Consider the following 22,086-nt stretch of genomic DNA (forward strand, 5'->3'; position numbering starts at 1 on the left):
CCCCAGACCACAACGCTCCCTCCTCCGGCCCGGATCCCTCCGATGACTGTAGGGTAGGGGAATACTTGTATTGATGCGTTGTGCCTTCCAGAATGTCGATATAGCACAGGGAATGCCACGAAGATATTCCCCAGACCACAATGCTCCCTCCTCCGGCCCGGATCCCTCCGATGACTGTAGGGTGGGAGAATACTTGTATTGATGCACTGTGCCTTCCAGAATGACGATATAGCACAGGGAATGCCACCAAGATATTCCCCAGACCACAACACTCCCTCCTCCGGCCCGGATCCCCCCGATGACTGTAGGGTAGGGGAATACTTGTATTGATGCATTGTGCCGTCCAGAATGACGATATAGCACAGGGAATGCCACGAAGAAATTCCCCAGACCACAATGCTCCCTCCTCCGGCCCGGATCCCTCCGATGACTGTAGGGTAGAGGAATACTTGTATTGATGCATTGTGCCTTCCAGAATGACGATATAGCACAGGGAATGCCACGAAGATATTCCCCAGACCACAACGCTCCCTCCTCCGGCCCGGATCCCTCCGATGACTGTAGGGTGGGGGAACACTTGTATTGATGCATTGTGCCTTCCAGAATGACGATATAGCACAGGGAATGCCACGAAGACATTCCCCAGACCACAACACTCCCTCCTCCGGCCCGGATCCCCCCGATGACTGTAGGGTAGGGGAATACTTGTATTGATGCATTGTGCCTTCCAGAATGACGATATAGCACAAGGAATGCCACGAAGATATTCCCCAGACCACAATGCTCCCTCCTCCGGCCCGGATCCCTCCGATGACTGTAGGGTAGAGGAATACTTGTATTGATGCATTGTGCCTTCCAGAATGTCGATATAGCACAGGGAATGCCACCAAGATATTCCCCAGACCACAACGCTCCCTCCTCCGGCCCGGATCCCTCCGATGACTGTAGGGTAAAGGAATACTTGTATTGATGCATTGTGCCTTCCAGAATGACGATATAGCACAGGGAATGCCACGAAGATATTCCCCAGACCACAACGCTCCCTCCTCTGGCCCGGATCCCTGTGATAACTGTTGCAGGGTGTCTGCTTTCAGACTTTCACACCGATGGAGCACAGAACATGATTAATCTGAAAAAGCCTGTAGATTCATACGAACCTGCTCAAGAAAACTGCGATATTACATGCTCTTTTACTGTTTGTAATTGCAGAGTCTGCTTCCTCTGAAACGAACTCCTGCTCGCCTTTTGCTAGACACACAATTTAGAATTAATGAGCAATATGTTTTACTTTTAATGCACTTATAGCGCCTCAGTTTGTCATCGAAATCATTGTAAGCTTCTTCTATGGAAATAAAAATCAATTGCCGTATGTATGAAAGGTCATCACCTGACAACTGCTTGACCACTTTGGTTGATTTTGTTTTTGTGCTCGTTTCTGTGAAGGGAAATTTTTGTAAAATCCCACGGAAAAGTCGAAAATTAAAATCAATTATGAAAAGCCATTATTTGAGAACGGTTCGAACCATGCGATTCGTTTTTTTATGTGTGTTCTTAATTCTTGATTGTAATGGTATTTTTGGTATGAAAAAGCAAACAGAAAAATTCTCTCAGTTTGACAGTTATGCTGTTATGTATTTACATAACAAAAAATCTTTGATAGTTATGTGTATAATATATAAATACATATGTAATGTATAAAGAGGGAACGTTGTTACCGAAAATCTCGAAAAGTTCTTAACCGATTTACTACGAACTTTTACACGACATTCTAATGAACGTTCGGACGGACATAGGCTATATATTTTTTTAAGATGTTGTAAAAGTCTATCAAAGAATTCATTAGAGTATCCTGTAAAAATATAATAGTTTGAAGTAAATCGGCCCATAAGTGCCACTAGCACCAGCTCTTTGCGCTTGTGGTGTTTTTGCCCTGGATCAAAAGTTTTGCATTACCCCGGTTCCCAGAACTCCTGAAGCTAAACGTTGATTGTGAATATTGTATCACAGACACAGTCCCTTTGACTGTTCTGAAGTGTTACTAAACCCGCATGCATGAGCAGCGTCTGTAGTTCAACCAAGCCTAGACTGTCCCTGCCGCAGTTCGATGGCGTCCGCGTTGTTACTTTGTTCCAGGAAGGGCTCTCAACAAGGGAAGTGTCCAGGCGTCTCGGAGTGAACCAAGGCGATGTTGTCCTGACATGGAAGAGATACACAGAGACAGGAACTGTCGATGACATGCCTCGCTCAGGCAGCCCAAGGGCTACTACTGCAGTGGCTGACAGCTACCTACGGGTTATGGCTCGGAGTAACCCTGACAACAACGACACCATGTTGAATAATGCTTTCGTGCAGCCACAGGACGTCGTGTTACGACTCAAACTGCGAATTAGGCTGCATGATGCGCAACTTCACTCCCGACGTCCATGGCGAGGTCCATTTTTGCAACCACGACACTATGCACCGCAGTACAGATGGGCCCAACAACCTGCCAAAAGGACCGCTCAGGATTGGCATCGCGTTCTCTTCACCGATGAGTGTCGCATATGCCTTCAACCAGACAATCGTCGGAGAAGTCTTTGGAGGCAACCCGATCAGGCTGAACGCCTTAGACATGCTGTCCAGCGAGTACAGCAAGGTGGAGGGAGGTTCTCTGCTGTTTTGGGGTGGCATTATGTGGGACCAGCGTACACCGCTGGAGGTCATGTATGGCGCCGTAACGGCTGTATGTTACGTGAATGACGACCGATAGTGCAATCTTTTTTCTTCATCAGTCTTCTGACTGGTTTGATGCGACCCGCCATGAATTCCATATCGGCAGCATATTGGCGAGGCATTCGTCTTCACGGACGACAATTCGCGCCCTCATCGTGCACGTCTTGTGAATGATCTTCTTCAAGATAACGACATGGCTCGACTAGAGTGGCGAGCATGTTCTCCAGACGTGGACCCCATCTAAGATGCCTGGAGTAGACTGAAAAGGGCTGTTTATGGATGAAATGACCCACCAACCACTCAGACTTATCTACGCCGAATCGCCGTTGGGGAGTGGGACAATCTGGACCATCAGTACCTTGATGAAATTATAAATAGTATGCCACGACGAATACAGGCATGCATCAATGCAAGAGGCCGTGCTACTGGGTATTAGAGGTACCGGTGTGTACAGCAGTCTGGACCACCACCTCTGAAGGTCTCGCTGTATTGTGATACAACATGCAATGTGTGATTTTCATGAGCAACAAAAAGGGCGGAAATGATGTTAATGTTGATCTCTATTGCAATTTTCTGCACGCGTTCCGGAACTCTCGGAACCGAGGTGATGCAAAACTTTTAAATATATATATCAGTTACTGACCAATTTACTTTATTTGCTTTTACCCGATACTCTGATGAACAATGTGATGGACACAGGCTATATATTTTTGTACTATATTATGTATGTAATACATAAAGGGAAAAGGCTATTACCAAAAAACTAGAAGTGATATTGACGTTTTTACTTCAAATTTTTACACGATACCCTATTGAACATTCACACGGAAATGGGCATAAACAGGGAAGAAAAGAAAGTGGCTAGAGTGAGGGGGGTGGAGCAAGGAATTTAGGATGTACATGCAATTCCCATACATATTTAGCAGTTGCAATGCATTGCCGGAATAGCTAGTACTCTTTATAAATGTTACGAAGTACGCTGTCATCAGTATCTTCTGGCGTTCGACTTTTTTGGTGGAGATAATTCCTACTCACTTTGACTGAGCTGCTCTTGTTGCTCTGGAGATGAACGTCGTGTACTGCTTGGACAGCCGCCTTTAGGTTCAGATTCTTCCTATTCTTCAAAATCAGTGTATCTCTTCAACGTAACATCGTGTATTTCTGTGTCTTCCCCATTGTATTACTGAGATATTATGTTGTATAACATATCAGCGAACTCGCTATCCTCTACACCGATTTTAATTCAATATTCAGTACGTCGCATCTTTGTCACCAATATTTGGACCGCATTCGTACGATTAATTCTCTTCATATCGCAGTACACGGTTTACATAGTAGCCCACATGGGAATACTCTAAAAGATACATTCGTGCTGCAGCTATACCATTCATGCAACCTCTAGCACTTGCTCGTGCTGGTTCAACAGGTCGCTGTCTGATGGCTTAGCAGAAAAGTGCTGAGTTTTGCATGGCAATGACATAGGCCAATGTTGTTTTTATGATCGAATGTTATTCTAAGCATTGTTTCGTGCCGTGCCGAGTGTTCGAAATCAAAAGGGTCCCTTGAGAGTGAGTTCAGCCTACACTGTAGCTCATAAGTAGTTGTCAGCCCAGCAGGCCGATGGGCCAGCCCGGTAAATGTCAGCCGACGTAGAGCGCGATCTGGTGCACCAGGCTGGACTAAGCCTGCTCACGCTATAGTCTGATTAAATTAGTTGATAGCTGACACTTCACATGTTGGAAGTGTCTTCCTCCAATCAGAGTATTCAACGCTGTTGCCAAACTGCCCCAACAAATCATCAGTTAACTTTCATTTCCTTGTCTGGCTTTCTTTCTTGTTGTGTTTTGATTCCGAGTCCTGTGCCCAGCCTTTTTATTTCGCATTTCATCACACATAATAAACGCCCCCAGAACAAAACACACACGCTAAACGTTGGTAACGAAATACGCACATTTCGTACGTACCGCTAACCACAGACTGCTGGATTCTTTTGCACAAGACGCCATTCGGCTTCACATATTCAACCATCACCGGGATCAGCCTACATTAGGTAAAGTTCATATGACATGGTGTAAAACTGAACTTTTTGAAAGCAGAAAATTATGTTGTTATCGGTTTTACAGATAAATTAATATAATGCTACAATCTTAGGTCTTCCACTGCGCAGTGGTAACGTCACAGTCTGTGGTGCAAAAGATAAGTGTTCTGATGTCATCAGATGGTAACACTTCTTTTCTTTTTAAATCTGGTTATTTTTATTCTCAAATAATTAGTTTTAATCTATTTTTTATTTTTAATCTTTGGTTGTATCACTTTCATCGTCGTACTATCTTTTTTTTTTGCTCTTATTTTCTTTCTATCATTCTCCTTTCATTCGAAATCCGCGTGTCCCTATAATCTGCAAATGGCTTTTAACCAGGATCGAGAAATTACAGTTTGCTATTGTCTCTGAAACTGAATTTTTTCTGTCTTGGATTTGCCTATACAGGTCAGCTTTAATAACCATGAGCAAAGCGAGCGTGATTAAGAGTTCGACTGCAGGTTGCTAACCGTCGTTTTCTCAGATAGATTGCACATCAAGAGGTTGTGAAACGGTAATTAAATCAAGACCCTAAGCTGGCCACAGGCGTTGATGTACATCAACGGGGACAGTTGAAAATGTGTGCCCTGGCCGGGACTCCAACCGGAATCTCCTGCTTACATGGCAGACGCTCTATCCATCTGAGTCACCGAGGGCACAGAGGATAGTGCGACTGCAGTAACTTATGCCTTGCAAGCTCCCCATTTTAATCTAATAATTATCGTTTCATTCAAGAGAGCTGCACGGTCACCGATGGTATCTGTTCTTTCGGTCACGTCCGAAAGAATAGATATCATCTTCATATAGTTAAGGCTGACCGGCCATTGACCTTCTTCTGTGCGGATGCACACGTATTGCCCTAACTCTTACGGGAATCGGTCAAATTGTCTGCCGCGAGTAATGAGTGTAATGGGCAGGGGCACTACGAATATAGTGTGTGGACATACAAGGTGAGAATGTGGATCTCGCGGGAGGCGTGCGCGAGATAGTCCCTGCAGTCGCACTATCCTCTGTGCCCTCGGTGGTTCAGATGGATAGAGCGTCTGCCATGTAAGCAGGAGATCCCGGTCGGGGCACACATTTTCAGCTGTCCCCGTTGATGTATATCCACGTCTTTTCGAAGCTTAGGGTCTTGGTTTAATTATCGTTTTATTCTAAAGAGCTGCGCGGTCACCGATGGTATCTGTTCATTCGGACATGTCCGAATGAACAGATATCATTTTCATATCAAGAGGTTTTGGTTAAGTTAGGACATGAGTGTAAACTGAGGGCTACAAAATGCTTTGTCTGCCGCAGTTCGGTCACTGGCCATTTAAAATCAGCTGTGGACAGAGCATCTCGCGTTCCCGACGTTCATGATGGCAGCAGCTTCCAACACCACTCTGCGTTGCATGAACAGCATTTCGGCACCTGCTAAGTGACCGGCAGTGTTTGCATGCCGCCTTTAACCGAGCGACATGCGACAACACTGTAGGGCCAAGCGACAGATGTCAACTATCAGGTAACTTTAAACAGATTATAAGTAATCCAGCCCACCTCCAGCGGGCTGCCACAGGCTGACAGTGTACGATACACGTAGAACAATTCTGCGTTCCTTGGTGTGATGCGCATCTCTGGTCGCATTTCAGTTATCATATTAGTTTGTTCAGAGCTTATGCAGCAATACAGTTTTCTTAAGGCAAGATGAGAAATAGTCGACGACACTTCACTTCTTCATTTATGTTTAATTTGCATACAAATATCATTACTTTCATGATTCACATATTCTAAAAGTGTGCTATAAATTAAACATTACTCACCATTTCACCTTACAAATACAACTTGCTATTACCCCAGTTTTAACGTGCCGCAAATGTGCAGGATCTCCATGATAACAATAATAATAATAATAATACATAAAATCTATACTGATAAAAAATCTGTAAAACTGCTGTGTCCATTTGTTTGTCTGTTTGAACACACTAATCTCTTGCATGGGGATTTCACAGGTGACTTGAGCACAGCTTGGGGCACTGTATTGACTTTATTTCATCAAAATCGGATCACAAAAAAAGAAGTCGTAACTGAAAGTTTTATCACACTAATAGTACAAAAGCCAAAGTAGCTCTGTCTGTTACGTTTCCACAACCAACCCGATGAGTCGATTTCGATAAATTTGGTATGGGGAAGCTTGAACCCTGAGGAAGAACATAGGCTACTTTAGAAAGGGTGTAGTACAGACACCTATTGATTTGAAGAATATTACACGAACTAGGGGAAAATATTTACTCTTGTGAAAGGTGTATATTCTTCGACTTTTGATAGTTGTCATATTTTTGAAAATGCCTTCATTTGTTGATGTGGGCTACATGATACGATACAAACTAATGAATACAATGCTTTTACAGTCATTATTGTGTTTAATCCGTACTTCCACACCATTTGTCGAATAACGGCCACATTGTATAATAATTAGTAATAGCATGATACATAGATGCGTGCTCCTGCCTATATCCCTCTCTATGCACTGCTCTGCAGCGACGCTGCACATGCACATGCCAACGCATTGTGCGTTGGGACAGCCTGGGAGGGGGAGAGCGGATGCTTACCTGAACACGCAGACACGTGAGGGCAGGTAATGTTACTGCACAATCAGTAGCTTGCTTACCCGCCATCACTCATCATAAAAAAGCTACTGACATGTGAGCACAGCTTCGGGTAACCGATAACGTTGTAATGTAATAATATTATTTTGTTTGAATCAATGCTTAATGCATTGCTGTAGCGTGACATCATAGAAATTGCGTTTAAGAGTACCCGAATTGAAAATATCCCTCCGCAAAACTTAGTAACAAACACGCAGTTGATGTAAGAATAACACTGAAGCGCCAAATAACTGGTATGCGCATGCGTATTCAAATACATAGATACGTAAACAGTCAGAATGGGTTGCTGAGATCGGTAACGCCTGTATGAGACAACCAGTGTCTGGCGCAGTTGTTAGATGGGTTGCTGCTGCTACAGTGGCAGGTTATCAAGATTTAAGTGGTTTTGAACGTGGTGTTATAGTGGGCGTACTAGCGGTGGGACAAAGCATCTCTGAGGTAGCACTGAAGTGAGGATTTTCCGGTATGACCATTTCACGAATGTACCGTGAATATCAGGAGTCCGGTAAAACATTAAATCTCCGAGATCGCTGCGACCGGAAAAAGATCCTGCAAGAACGGGACCAACGATGGCTGAAGAGAATCGTTCGATATGACAGAAGCGCAACCGTTCCGCAAATTGCTGCAGATTTCAATGCTTGCCCATCAACAAGTCTCAGCGTGCGAACCATTCAACGAAACATCATCGGTATGGGCTTTCGGAGCCGACGCAAAACCACGCCTCTCCTCGGCCCGTCAACACCGACACTGGACTGTTGATGACTGGATACATTTTGCCTGGTCGGACGAGTATCGTTTCTAATTGTATCGAGCGGATGGACGTGTACGGGTATGGAGACAACCTCATGAATCCATGGACCCAGCATGTCCGCATGCGACTGTTGAAGCTGGTGGTGGCTCTGTAATGGTGTGGGCGTGTGCAGTTGGAGTGATACAGGACCCCTGATACAGCTAGATACGACTCTGACAGGTGACACGTACGTAAGCATCCTGTCTGATCACCTTCATCCATTCAGGTTCATTGTGCATTCAGACGGACATGTGCAATTCCAGCAGGACAATGCGGCACCCCGCATGACCAGAATTGTTACAGAGTGGCTCCAGAACATTCTTCTGAGTTTAAACACTTCCGATGCCCACCAGACTCCCCAGACATTAACATTACTGAGCATATCTGGGATGCCTTGCAATATGCTCTTCAGAAGAGATCTCCACCCCCCATACTATTATGGATTTATGAACAGTCCTATAGGATTCATGGTGTCAATTCCCTCCAGCACTGCTTCAGTCATTATTCAAGTCCATGCCAAGTCGTGTTGCGGCACTTCTGCATGCTCATAGGAGAGCTAATGTTCTGTCATCGCCTTTCTCGGGCGAACGATACAAGAACCTACTTTACGATCACGTGAAATTACCGTTAAAAATTATTCTTTCCCATTAACGCTCTATTCAATTAGTCCGAGACACGCTTTCCATTGTGACGGGCTAACAATCATATGTTTACCAAACCACATTTCCCAGGACCCGGATGCTATTTTACTTCTAGGGGCAATATATTTTTTCTAATCACACAGGAAAAATATAAGTTCAATTCGGCCACAACCTAGACTTCAACTGCCTATATAGCGTTAGTAGTCTCCATACAATCAAACACCAAGCGAAATAATTCCCCATACCCGCCACACACCGTTGGGTGGCTTGCGGAGTATCAATGTAGATGTAGATGTAGATGGATGACAGCTCCAAGGCAACTCAGAATCAACTGAACTTCGACTATCCTTTACCAACTGAAGTACGGTTATTCGTTCTTGTGTAAGAATTATAGACAAGCAAAAGAGCAGCGTTGTATTTCCTTATAAACAATGGGATATGGTAACAAAACTGGCTGTCATGTAGCTCTTGCTGCGCCAGCTTCACTGAAGTGGACGATCTTGTTTGATGAGGCCATTTCTTTGGCGCCTAGACGAGTACTGCAGATCGCCTCCACTTGTTTAACCATGGCGTTTCTTTCCCTTCAGCAAATTCCTGTAACACTTTGACAAAATTTAGATATTAATACACAATATATACAGATCACAATTAACATAAACAAATATTAAAAAATGCGGTTTCTACATCCATCTGAGCTAGTGTATAAAGTAAGGTGATACTTTTGCTACGTTTGTCTCTGTATGCAAATTTGTTGGTTGATTTGGAGGAAGAGACCAAACAATGAGGTCATAGGTCCATCGGATTAGGGAAAGATGGGGAAGGAAGTCGGCCGTGCCCTTTCAAAGGAACCATCCCGGCTTTTGCCCTAAGCGATTTAGGCAAATCATGGAAAACGTAAATCAGGATGGTCGGACGCGGTTTGTAACCGTCGTCCTCCCGAATGCGAGTCCAGAGTGCTAACCACTGTGCCACCTCGCACGGTTGTATGCAAGTCCAGTGTGGCATACAATGTGACACCACCATTTGTCTCTGTCACATCGGCACTGTACCATAAGTTACAAGGGTCGAATTAGACAGGCCGACCAGCGTCGTACCATCACGGTCCATTCTAAATATTAATTTATACTCCACACACGTTGTCACTTACTGCACCTCTTTCCGTGACATATAAAAGCACCTGAATTTAAAGGTACGTTGTCTACACCAGGTGAAAAGCTTGTTATCCTACGGGTTTGTCATGCAAATGACTGACACGTGCAGGTTGCTTGCACGCTTCTGCATCGTGCTGTGACGACATATCCCAAAACCATTTTGTCTGTTATGGTAACTCATATGAAAATCAATTAGTACGACAGTGGCCGGGGAAGGAGGTGCTCCTACAGCTAAATGGAGTTTTTAATACCCCTCCATCGGAGCCGCTACTAGTCAGTTCATCGGCCCGACATAAATATGAATTACGTAGTTGCGTATTAAAGACTTCATAGGGGCTGTAGAACGAGTTCAAGAAAAAGAAATCTTGCAGGTTACCATGGAAACGAGTTGAAGTTTGGGACTTCCATACGAGACAAAGAGAATGGAACTCGCGACTGATACAACAAGGCTGCACGATCTACTTGCAAGTATTAGAGAAAGAATGAAATTCCGTGGCATAGTTCCTGCCGAGGATTTCACGCTTCTCAAATTATATAAATAAATTATTATACTTACAAAACCATTTATTTGAGAAAATAACATGACATGTATACCTAAGGTTTAATATTTTGCTAGAGTGAAATGAGTCCTCGCTTCCCACGCACGGGGTCCCGAGTTCGATTCCCGGTGGGGTCAGGGATTTTCCCTACTTCGAGATGACTGAGCGTTGTTGTGTTGTCTTCATCATCTATCCTCATTACGGTCGGAGGAAGGCACCTCGGCTACGACCTTGCCTAGTCAGCGGTGCGGGTCTCCCGCATCGTTCCCTACGCTCCTAGGCGTATACGACCTCATCATCCCATCATAGTGAAATAAAGTGTTTCGGATAGTCAGTACTAATATACTAAGACGGTAATAGCATCTGTCACGGAACTGTAATTTAAGTCGTTAAGTTTATAATTGTACGACTCATTCATTATTTCGCTTTGGGCTGTTGTATTACAAAAATTAACCACGATTTTATTAAGAGAATTGTGTAGCACAGACTACTTCAGTTTCATCGCGAGTAATTGTGAATGAAAATTATACTGAACAGGTTGCATCATTGTTAGGAACATCTTCATACAGATACAATGGCACGGTTTATAGGCACAATATATGCACTGCATGTACAATTGTGTAAAATTAGGCCTAATCATGTCCGGGCAGTATGATAAATGTAGCTTGCCACGTTCTTTCGCACTAGGGCAAATAAAATGGGTAGACATGTGAGAAGTTATCTTGTGTGTTTGCAATCCAAATTATTGTTTACTGCTTCCTGCACGAATCCTTTTGCCAATGTGCAAAACTATGGAAATATACAAAGGGGAGTTGTCATATGTTACCAACTTGAAGCAGAATTCCACCGTGTTAGCTCCCCAAACACTCACTTCCGGTGGAATTGTTTTGATAAAAAATGTCAGCTTGCGTCATTTACCGGTGTACTAATCATTCTAATTACAGTACTAAGTATGACGAATCACCTTTTTTTCGTGAGTGGACACTTTCAAACTCTTTTCTTTTGTATACACGAATTCTGGTTTGCTGTTCAGTTTTACTATAGTGAATTTACCTCTGTCGTTTAACTTTAGATTTCCCATCAGTCCAGCTCGCAAACCCCTGAGTGAACGCTGTGAGAATGAAAGACTGGAAACCGACCAAACATAAGAAAATATGTTCTCAGTATTTTCAGAAAGAGAACATGAACCGAAAGCAAGTTTCGTCAGTCTGTATTTAGGAAAATTCTAGATTACGAATGCAACCTTTTCACATCACATACAGCTCTTCCTGGTTATATATATACAGGGTGTTACAAAAAGGTACGGCCAAACTTTCAGGGAACATTCCTCACACACAATGAAAGAAAATATGTTGTGTGGACATGTGTCCGGAAACGCTTACTTTCCATGTTAGAGCTCATTTTATTACTTCTCTTCAAACCACATTAATCATGGAATGGAAACACACAGCAACAGAACGTACCAGCGTGACTTCAAACACTTTGTTACAGGAAATGTTCATAGTGTCCTGCGTTAGCGAGGATACATGCATCCACCCTCTGTCGCATGGAATCCCTGATGCGCTGATGCAGCCCTGGAGAATGGCGTATTGTATCACAGCCGTCCACAATGCGAGCACGAAGAGTCTCTACATTTGGTACCGGGGTTGCGTAGACAAGAGCTTTCAAATGCCCCCATAAATGAAAGTCAAGAGGGTTGAGGTCAGGAGAGCGTGGAGGCCATGGAATTGGTCCGCCTCTACCAATCCATCGGTCACCGAATCTATTGTTGAGAAGCGTACGAACACTTCGACTGAAATGTGCAGGAGCTCCATCGTGCATGAACGACATGTTGTGTCGTACTTGTAAAGGCACATGTTCTAGCAGCACAGGTAGAGTATCCCGTATGAAATCATGATAACGTGCTCCATTGAGCGTAGGTGGACGAAACTAAAATGATCTCTAACATGGAAATTAAGCGTTTCCGGACACATGTCCACATAACATCTTTCCTTTATTTGTATATATATATATATATATATATATATATATATATAAAGGAAGTTACATTAACGAGATGAAGTGCGTCATATTACTGGATCAAATGCGCCTTTAGGAGCAGGAAAAAGACCGAAAAGGACTTCGTAATTCACGAAATCACTGCAACAGTTTCTACTTAAAGTACCTGTTGCATGCACACGAGAGAAATTGAGAACAATAACAATCGTAAACTTTAGTCTGCTAATGTTGTGAAGGATCTAACATGGCGGCGCTGGCTTCAGAGCAACGGACAGCGTAAGTCTGTCCCTTCACTCTAACTCCATGTGCAAGACTGACATTTTACTTATAGTTGTTATTAAAAGCTAATACCTATGGGCACGTTTTTAGGTGACGTGGATTTCTTTAAAACCCTGCAGTTTACCTAATGGTCAAAGTAAATTTGGTGCTGTTTGTGAAAATCAAAATACCAGTATAGTCTTTGTAACCAACATTAAAATCTGAGTCAATTATGAAAATCGTTAGTAGGCATCAAGAAGAAAACTTAATCTATGCATTGTGTTTAACTGTGAAAAAAATGGCATATCTAAAACTGCTGGACAGTTCGGCATTTCTACTGTCGCAGTAGAAATGATGATGTTTGTTATATATTACTCTTAGGCGTATTTAAGATATGATTCGCGACAATTTGTGAAACATTGAAAACTTTACAAAGCGAAAAGTAATTATCACATATTGTTTCCAGGTGTACATGTTCTTTATCGATTGATTTTTAATCTTGCTGTTGCTTCCATTTGATGCTCTTAACTAATTCCTGTGTAGTTATAGGTGAGTCCACCTCTGTATCTGACCGGTCTGCGTGGCTGATATCCATATGGACAGCCCGGATTCATTTTTCGGTTCTGCCACTGACTGATCTGTCCTTGGTGCGATGATTGGAATAGCGTGCGCTCAGTCTTGTGAGGCCAATTGAGGAGTTACTTGAATGAGAACTAACGACTGAAAGATCTCGACAGCTGACAACGGCTTGGAGAGCAGTATGCAGGCTCCATGTAACTCCGTACTGAACTCAAATGAAGCCATAAGGCGCAGGATGATACGCTGGCCAGTCAGCATAGCTGTGTTCCTGTCGGACTGATCGCAGATTCGCTTTATACTAAAGGGGTACGATCGAGTTAGCTCTAAGTAATTGTTGTGGGACCTACACAGTGTGAGTACATTATGGGATACCAAATACCCTGTTTTGTTCCTATGGTGTGATATATTTATCGACTTCTTGCTGCAGTCGTAGCATGTTAAAATTATGACGGACAAGAGCTAACACAAACTCCTATCCCATAAGATACTTCTGGTCAGGTGTTGTACGCAACACTAAATCCTATTCAGTGATTCTCCAAATGCTCCAACTGAATGCTCGTACCTCTGAAAAGATGAGTGAGATGGATATTAGTATCAGTGGTGTTAAGAAAGAACTGAAATTCTTAAACTGAAGAAAGCCAGGGCCGATGACATCCCTATCAGATTCTTCTCCCAGTTTCTGGCTGAGTTATCATTTCTGTTAACTATAATCTACAGTAGATTCCTCGAGGAAAAAACCCGTTCCTAGTAACTGGAAGAAAGCACAGGTCACCCTTCTACAAAAAGATAAACATAATGAAGTATCGTACACAGTGACCTCCTCCATACCAACCTGCACGGATTTCGAAAACACTGATCATGTGAAACACAACTAGCACATTTCTCACATGACATACTGAAATACATGGGTCAAGGGAGCCAGGTAAATCTAGTACTTCTCGATTTCCGAAAAGCATTTGACTCACCTACACCTACGCTCGGTCTGCAATCACTGATAGTGGCGACATGCGGGTCCGACGTATACTAACGGACCGCGGCCGATTTAAAGGCTACCACCTAGCAAGCGTGGTGTCTGGCGGTGACACCACAGTTTTATTAGGTTAGGTGGGAGATGGAAACGTTTGTGACCTATTCCGATAAGATTGTTTAGCAGTACCAGAGATCTTTGTGATACGGTATCAATGTGTGATGTTAAGTTCCACCTCTCATCGATGACTACACCTAGATATTGGGCCTCACGGCGCCTAAGAACTGGTGAGCTGTTAATTCTTACAGTTGAATTTCTAGCACGTTGACCTTTGAGTAACAGATATGTTGACTTACTAGGCGCAGTTGTCAGTTTTGTCTTGCGGCACCATGTTATCAGAATAGTTATGGCTCTCTTTACTTTGGGCTCCAAGTCCTCGCGGCTCCGACCGCTAACCAGAACGTCGTCACTGCTCTTTAGGTCTTCCAGAAGTGGTTGCATATTGATGTCCCAAAAGAGAGGTCCCAGGACAGAGCCCTGAGGACATCCTTTGGTTACTTTCTTACTGACTTTTCCGCTAGGGGCCGATAGCCAGACCTCCCTGTCTTCACAATAGCTCCTCAGACTGCCATATAGCGGCCCTGGATAATCCTTCTCCCACAAGCAGGAGAAGAGTGAGGGTCACCACAGGTTGACAAAGGCGCCACTGCTATCCACCATGATGTCGACGACATAGTTGTGCGGGGCAGAGTCACAGACATCGGCAGCCAGGGCAACTGCGTCAGACGCCGACCGCCCCGACTGGAATCCGAATTGTCTGTCACTCATCCCGCACTGTACACGGTGTGCTGTCAGTCTTCTGCTAGCAACCTCTCAAAAAGTTTGCCCAGTAAGTCCAATAAACTGATGGGTCTGTATGACTTAATTTCTGTGGGATCTTTTTCCAGACCGTTTTTGATTATTACTACATTTGCTTTTTTTCAAATTGCTGGGAACTTCTCGAGTCGTAGACACTCGTTTTACAATGTAGTGAGAGGTGCAAGCAGTTGGGAGGCGAGGATTTGTACCACCTCCGCTGTAATGCCGTCTGGGCCAGGAGCCATACCCCTCTTAAGGGCCTTGATTTGGGCAGCTACTTCTTCTTCAGAGAAAGAGTAGAGCATATTGTTGTTCTCATAGGCCCTTCGGTCTTCCCTTCTGATTCTTTTTTGTTCTTCTGAGTCCTCTTCATCGTCGGGCAATAGGACCTGAAGGAGGACCTTGGCGGTTTCCCGCCAAGTGTCCATCATCTGGTCCCCATCCCTGGTGGTGGATAACAATATAGGTGATTTTATTTTTTCCCTTACAAGTTTGTACAGGACACACCAAGTGTCTGTAGCTAATTGGCTTTGCACATAGTTTTCCCAACTCCTCATCCTGACTGCCCTGAGCTCCTGTTGAAATTGGTCTTTGCTCTCTCTATAGACTTGCAGCCATCGTTGCTTTTCTCCCCAGACAACACTCCGCTGGTAATACCTCCTCGCCCTCCTTGCAGCCTGGCGCATCTGTCCCAGTTCGGCAGACCATGGTGTGGGGGAGGCTGCGACAGCTCTACTCCTGGTTTGTACAGCTGCCGTACTGCCCTGGTAATTGCTTGTGCCAGTTCTTCGGCGTATTCCTCCACGTTTTCATCACCATCTGGCAATATCGGGATGTTGCACTCTGTCGCTAAGTGGTCCCAGTTTGTCTTATTATAATTAAGCTGTATCTCTCACCCTATGTCCCAGTGGCACTCCCTGTCCCCTGTAGTAAAGGTTATTAGATTGTGTTGTCGTTATCCTGTCCCATACTTTCCAGTCTGTGATTTTTGTGACAAGATTTGGCGTTACTAATGTAACGTCAATGTTTGTACCTCCCCCCCCCCCTTCTGCCAGAGTAGGTGGGGGTTCCCTTGCCTGTTGGCGACCACAAGTTGCAGTGCCATGATCGTTTCCTCTGCTTTTTCCCCTCTGTCGTCTTGAGTGCCACTGAACCATAGGGCGGGACTTCGCGTTTGTGTCTGCAGTCACGATAAATTTACGCCCCCACAATGCCGTGGCTACTTGTGTTAACTTATCAAAGAATTCATCTATTCCTCTTCCATATTGGAAGTACATGCTGATGACGTATAACATTCCTGCAGGTGATTGTAGCTCCACGACATTGCAGTGGTCACTGGAAAATTGCGCAAGGACTGTGGCTCTTAAAGCTCTGTTGGTGATTATGACTGCGGCCTTTGGTTCCGCTCCACAGTAAATCACTTGTCAATTGGCAGTCACGAATGGGATCCGCCCAGTTTGGGAGTACGGCTCCTGCAGAGAGAGCATGACCAGACTCTTCTCCTCCACCACATTTCAGAGTTCCTGCAGGAGTAATTTACTATTTTGACTCTTAATTTGTCCCACGTTTAAACGGCTCACGTGTAAAATATGTATGGATGTGTGACTCTGGCCCCTATAGTTCATCAAGATCAAATTTTTCGTTACGTCTTTGAAACACTTTATTAACCAAGTGCCACAGGGCCCCAGAGTCAGTGGGGAGATTTTATCTCTTGAGCTGAATTCTATCTACAGCCTCCACTATCGGGAAGGTGATGTCTCGACCGTATTCGTGGCCAAAACGCACCACATGCCTTAAGGTTGTGGTGAGGACAACCGGCTCCTCTAGACGAGACAATTGCAGAGTGTGCTCCAGGTTGGGGTATATTCTTGCAGGATCAATTCCCGTTCCTCTCTGAGGTGGTGAGCCTGCAGGTGAGCATTTCTAAAGGTTTCCCATTCCACATTGTCAAAATTTTGGTTGTACGTGGTCTCGTATATGTCACAATCCTTTAGTGCAACTGGCACATCATACAGAATCACCAGTGGCTTACGCCTTTTTGGTGGTTCACATTTAATAGTTTGGTTTAGTTTGGGATTTTTTTAGAATTTTGTCCCCATCCTCTTCGGTTGCAACATCTACTACTATGACATTTTTGGTTGCTTCGACTTTATTAATTTTAATTTTGTTTTTAGCAGGGTCAATGGTGGTACTGATCTCCTGCACCTTCTTTGTGGTCTGGCCAGGCAGGGGTCTTAGAAAGACTGCCATGTCTGGTCTTTTTGAAATTTTCGCTATCGTCTCTTTCGTGGTTTGGGCCTTTGTGGCTGCTTGCGCTACCACTCCAGCCCATGTTTTGGTTGGTTACTGTCTCAGTCTTTCATTTTCCTTTTCCAGTTCTTCAAGTCACCTCTTAAGCTTCGCACTAGCAATAGCCCAGGCGGCAAGTTCATTTTTTATTGCCAAGACTGCAGCTTGGCTGATTTTACCATTTTTAACACTAGAATCTAGGATCTGACTGATTCTTGTGTGTCTCTCATATACGTTCTCATCGTTCCGTCACACTTCCTCCTGTGAGGTAGGAACAGCAGACATACTCGCCCTCGAAAACGCACTCGATTCACTCGTCTCTGATTCAGCCATGTTTGTGACGAGTGATGGCAAAGTGGGAGCCCATCTCTTGCTACGGACCGCCTCCTCAAGCAAGGAGGAGGAAGGGGGGGGGGGGGACTGATGCAGCTCGCCCACCGGCCTCACCCCAAGGCCAAGGGCACTTTCGAGCTGCTGGGTTCTACCCGCCGTCGCCAGCACACTGGTCCCCCTCGGTGGCCCCGTCACCGACGATTTCACCTGACGCTCCTCGGCAAGTGCAACACGCACTCCGGAGAGGTGGATCCACCTCTCGTCCTTCGCCGCTTACTAGCCCGAGCTTTCACCTCTCGGCCAAGGACCCACTCCTACTCAGGTCGTGGGCCGGTCACCCAGACGTTCGGCGGTCTGGACCCAGCTAACCTGGCCCAGGTGATGTCACCACCTCCTGGTTACCCACTTCCAGGTTACCCACGGGCGCGGCGAAGCACACTTGTCGACTCGCGCCGCGATCCCACGCCGACAAAGGAGGTCGTCGGCATGCAGAGCACCTGCTGGTCTGTGCCCTATGAAAAGAAAAAGGGACTGATCTTCGGTCCCTCAGACACAGCTCCCCCTGTGCCACGCACCCCTCGCTTTCGTATTGGGTTGGGTCGCAGCTCTCCCTTTTGTCGCAAGGCAGCGTTCGGGCGGGCCCGAGAAATGTCGACCTTAACGTCTGCCACCACGGGAAGGCGGAAAGAGCCACTTGGGAAGGAGAGGCTATGAGAGACGTATCACTTCGCCTTGTGAGGTCTGTCGCGGCACGCCCGACTAGAAGCGATATGACTAGTGCGAGCCTCTGTGCCTTACGTCGCGCTGACAACGGGCGCGGCCGCACCAAGAGCACCGTCAAGCAACCGACCTCACACCAGACGTGGACCATTGTTTACTGGAACGGTTTTGCTTTATTATAGGATATTTTCACCCGCGTCAGTTTCCGCTGATAATTATAATACGCCCTGTATATACGCCTGCAGCACCCAAGATCAACAATGGGCAGAATAAGATACGAGCAATGTTTTTGGAAGTGCAGTGCCTTCGAAATTCGAGGACCGGTGTCCGACATCTCCCCTGGGTGTGTAGCTGTAGCCCCCTGCAAATATTCGAAACTCTATTTCATTCTTCAAACTGTCGTTTCGTGTGGAAAGGAATGCAATGTCGTTGAAGCTCGCGTAAATAGTGTGTGAGGAAAGAGCTGGTTAAGAGCTGAATTAGAACTTTACGGCTGTGAAATATGAAACTAATATACTATGTGATCAAAAGTAGCTGGACACCTGCCTGAAAATGACTTACAAGTTCGTGGCGCTATCCATCAGTGATGCAGGAATTCAATATGGTGTTGGTCCACCCTTAGCCTTGATGACAGCTTCCACTCTCGCAGGCATACGTTCAATCAGGTGCTGGAATGTTTCTTGGAGAATGACAGCCCATACTTCACAGAGTGCTGCACTGAGGAGAGGTGTCGATGTCGGTCGGTGAGAGCTGGTACAAAGTCGGAGTTCCAAAACATCCCTAAGGTGTTCTATAGGATTCAGATCAGGACTCTGTGCAGGTCAGTCCATTACAGAGATGTTATTGTCATGTAACCACTCCGCCACGGGCCGTGTATAATGAACAAGTCCTCGATCGTCTTGAAAGATGCAGTCACCATCCCCGAATTGCTCTCCAATACTGGGAAGCAAGAATGTGCTTAAAACATCAATGTAGGTCTGTGTTGTGATAACACCACGTAAAACAACAAGAGGTGCAAGCCCCCTCCATGGAAAACACGACCACACCATAACACCACCGCCTCCGAATTTTACTGCTGGCACTACACCCGCTGGCATATGACGTTCACCGGGCATTCGCCATACCCACACCCTGCCATCGGACCGCCACATTGTGTACCGTGATTTGTCACTACACATAACATTTTTTCAATGTTCAATCGTCCTATGTTTACGCTCCTTGCATCAAGCGAGGCGTCGTTTGGAACTTACCGGTGTGATGTGTGGCTCATGAGCAGCCGCTCGACCATGAAATCCAAGTTTTCTCATCTCCTACCTACTGTCATAGTACTTGCAGTGGGTCCTGATGCAGTTTGAAATTCCTGTGTGACGGTCTGGATAGATGTCTGCCTATTACACATTACAACCCTCTTCAACTGTCTGTCTCGTGTACAGACATATGACACAAGTGACACCCAATCACCTGACCACGTTCTGTGGAGCGCCCCATTCTGCTCTCTAACGATGTCTAATGACTACTGAGGTGGCTCATATGGAGTACCTGACAGTAAGTGGCAGCACAATGCACCTAATATGAAAAACGTATGTTTTTGAGGGTGTCCGGATACTTTTGATCACATAGTGTATATTGAAGCATTTGAGCTATCGTGCTGCAGACGGCTGTTAAAGTAGACGGATAAACAGTAGCGGGTGGTGATCATGTGCTAATGCGCTACAGTAGACCGCAAATATCGCTTAAATTATGCCATTTCTCTTCCAAAGCTAGCCGGAAATCGCATAAATAAAGCGCATGCCATTTCTCTTTGAATGCGAGCGGGAAATCTCATTGAAAGTATGCTACTTTCCTTTGAATGCGCAGTGGTGTGCAAATAAAACGGACGTAAACATGTTTTATAGCGGTCTCTCCACGGTAACTGTAAACCAGTGCCTCCCCGCGCACGAGTATCTGCTGCTCCTTGCCTGACAAATTTCATCGCCTCCGCGCGGTGATCATCAGTCGCGTTTCGCATCAGTGACAACAGAAACTCTCACAACCTGAAGACGTCGAACAGTTGTATCGCTGGAGCATTGTGAGATTTGCACAATACTGTCAGGCGGCAAACCCGACAAATGTTTCTGCATTAATTATTTTATATACAGGGAATACTTACCATAGTATCATACATTTGTCCGCCAGTCAAACAGTTGAATGGTTGTAGCAGACTCATTCATGAATACATGCTTGATTGCAGTATTTAATATTGCGCCTAGAATGTGCATGAACTCACCCTGCTTTCAAGAAATTAAACGTATAACGTAGAAGACAGGTTAGTTGGAAAATATCGCTAAAGCACTAATAAAGAACGACTCTAAAGACGACTTACTGTTTACTTCCGCAGGTCCGACTTGGCTTCCCTTGGTGGGCAACTACCAGGACATGTGCCGGCTGAGCGAGAAGCTGGGATCGCAGCACGAGGCGTTCACGTACTTAGCCCAGAAGTACGGATCACCCGTGATTGGTTTACATCTGGGCGGCGAGCTGACCGTCATCGTCTCCACCAGGAGCCTCATACGCGAGGTGCTCACGCGACCCGAATTTGAAGGACGGCCTCAGAACTTCTTCGTGCGCCTCCGCAGCCTGGGGCTGAGGAAAGGTGAGTGGTACTGCTGTTAACGTAATATAGCACGACTGCAGGAAGTTATATGCGAATAGATCAGTTTCATGTTCGGCTTCACTACAACTACTACTACACACCGCCCAAAATGGCAAACTGTACCGAGCGAGGTGGCGCAGTGGTTAGCACACTGGACTCGCATTCGGGAGGACGACGGTTCAATCCCGTCTCCGGCCATCCTGATTTATGTTTTCCGTGATTTCCCTAAAATCGCTTCAGGCAAATGCCGGGATGGTTCCTTTGAAAGGGCACGGCCGATTTCCTTCCCCATCCTTCCCTCACCCGAGCTTGCGCTCCGTCTCTAATGACCTCGTTGTCGACGGGACGTTAAACACTAATCTCCTCCTCCTCTTCCGCAAACTGCAAGTCATAAATAAAACGCGTGGAAGTTCATCCGAGTGATTGGAGGGGGGGGGGGGGGGGTATAAAAGTTAAACACAAAATAAAGTGACTCCGTGGGTAAGTGCCTACACATATTCCACAAACCACGGTAGGGCCCTTATGCGAAATGTGCGTTTGTCGCAGTAGAATAGTCCTGCAGCCAGTTGCAAATGCTGGTTGTCTAAATTTTCTCAACAGTGTTTCACGAAAAGAATGCCGTCTTCCCTACGAGGATTCCCTTTTGAGTTCAAGGAACACTTCAGTAATGCTCACATGCTGATCGAACTTACCGGTAACAAATCTAGCCGCACCCGCCTGCACTGCTTCGACAACTTCCCTTAATCCGACCCGGTGGGCTCCCAAACATTCGGACGGTACTCAAGAATGTGTCGCACTAGTGTTCGATAAGCGTTCTCCTTTTCTAGATGCGCTACACTTTCCTAGAACTCTCTCAATAAACTGACTTAGGCTGTTCGCCTTCCCTACAACCGA

At 45.4% G+C, this 22,086-nt stretch overlaps 1 protein-coding gene across 1 annotated transcript in view; it reads left to right on the top strand.

Moving 5' to 3' along the window:
- The window catches only part of LOC126481067 (methyl farnesoate epoxidase-like), a 226,414-nt gene that overhangs the window by 44,435 nt on the left and 159,893 nt on the right, over positions 1–22,086 (top strand). The window contains exon 2 of the mRNA XM_050104552.1: positions 20,938–21,192. Within this exon, the coding sequence (XP_049960509.1) occupies positions 20,938–21,192 (255 nt within the window). The remainder of the gene's footprint in view (positions 1–20,937; positions 21,193–22,086) is intronic.

The sequence above is a fragment of the Schistocerca serialis genome, chromosome 5 (assembly GCF_023864345.2).
Source record: "Schistocerca serialis cubense isolate TAMUIC-IGC-003099 chromosome 5, iqSchSeri2.2, whole genome shotgun sequence".
Taxonomy (NCBI): domain Eukaryota; kingdom Metazoa; phylum Arthropoda; class Insecta; order Orthoptera; family Acrididae; genus Schistocerca; species Schistocerca serialis.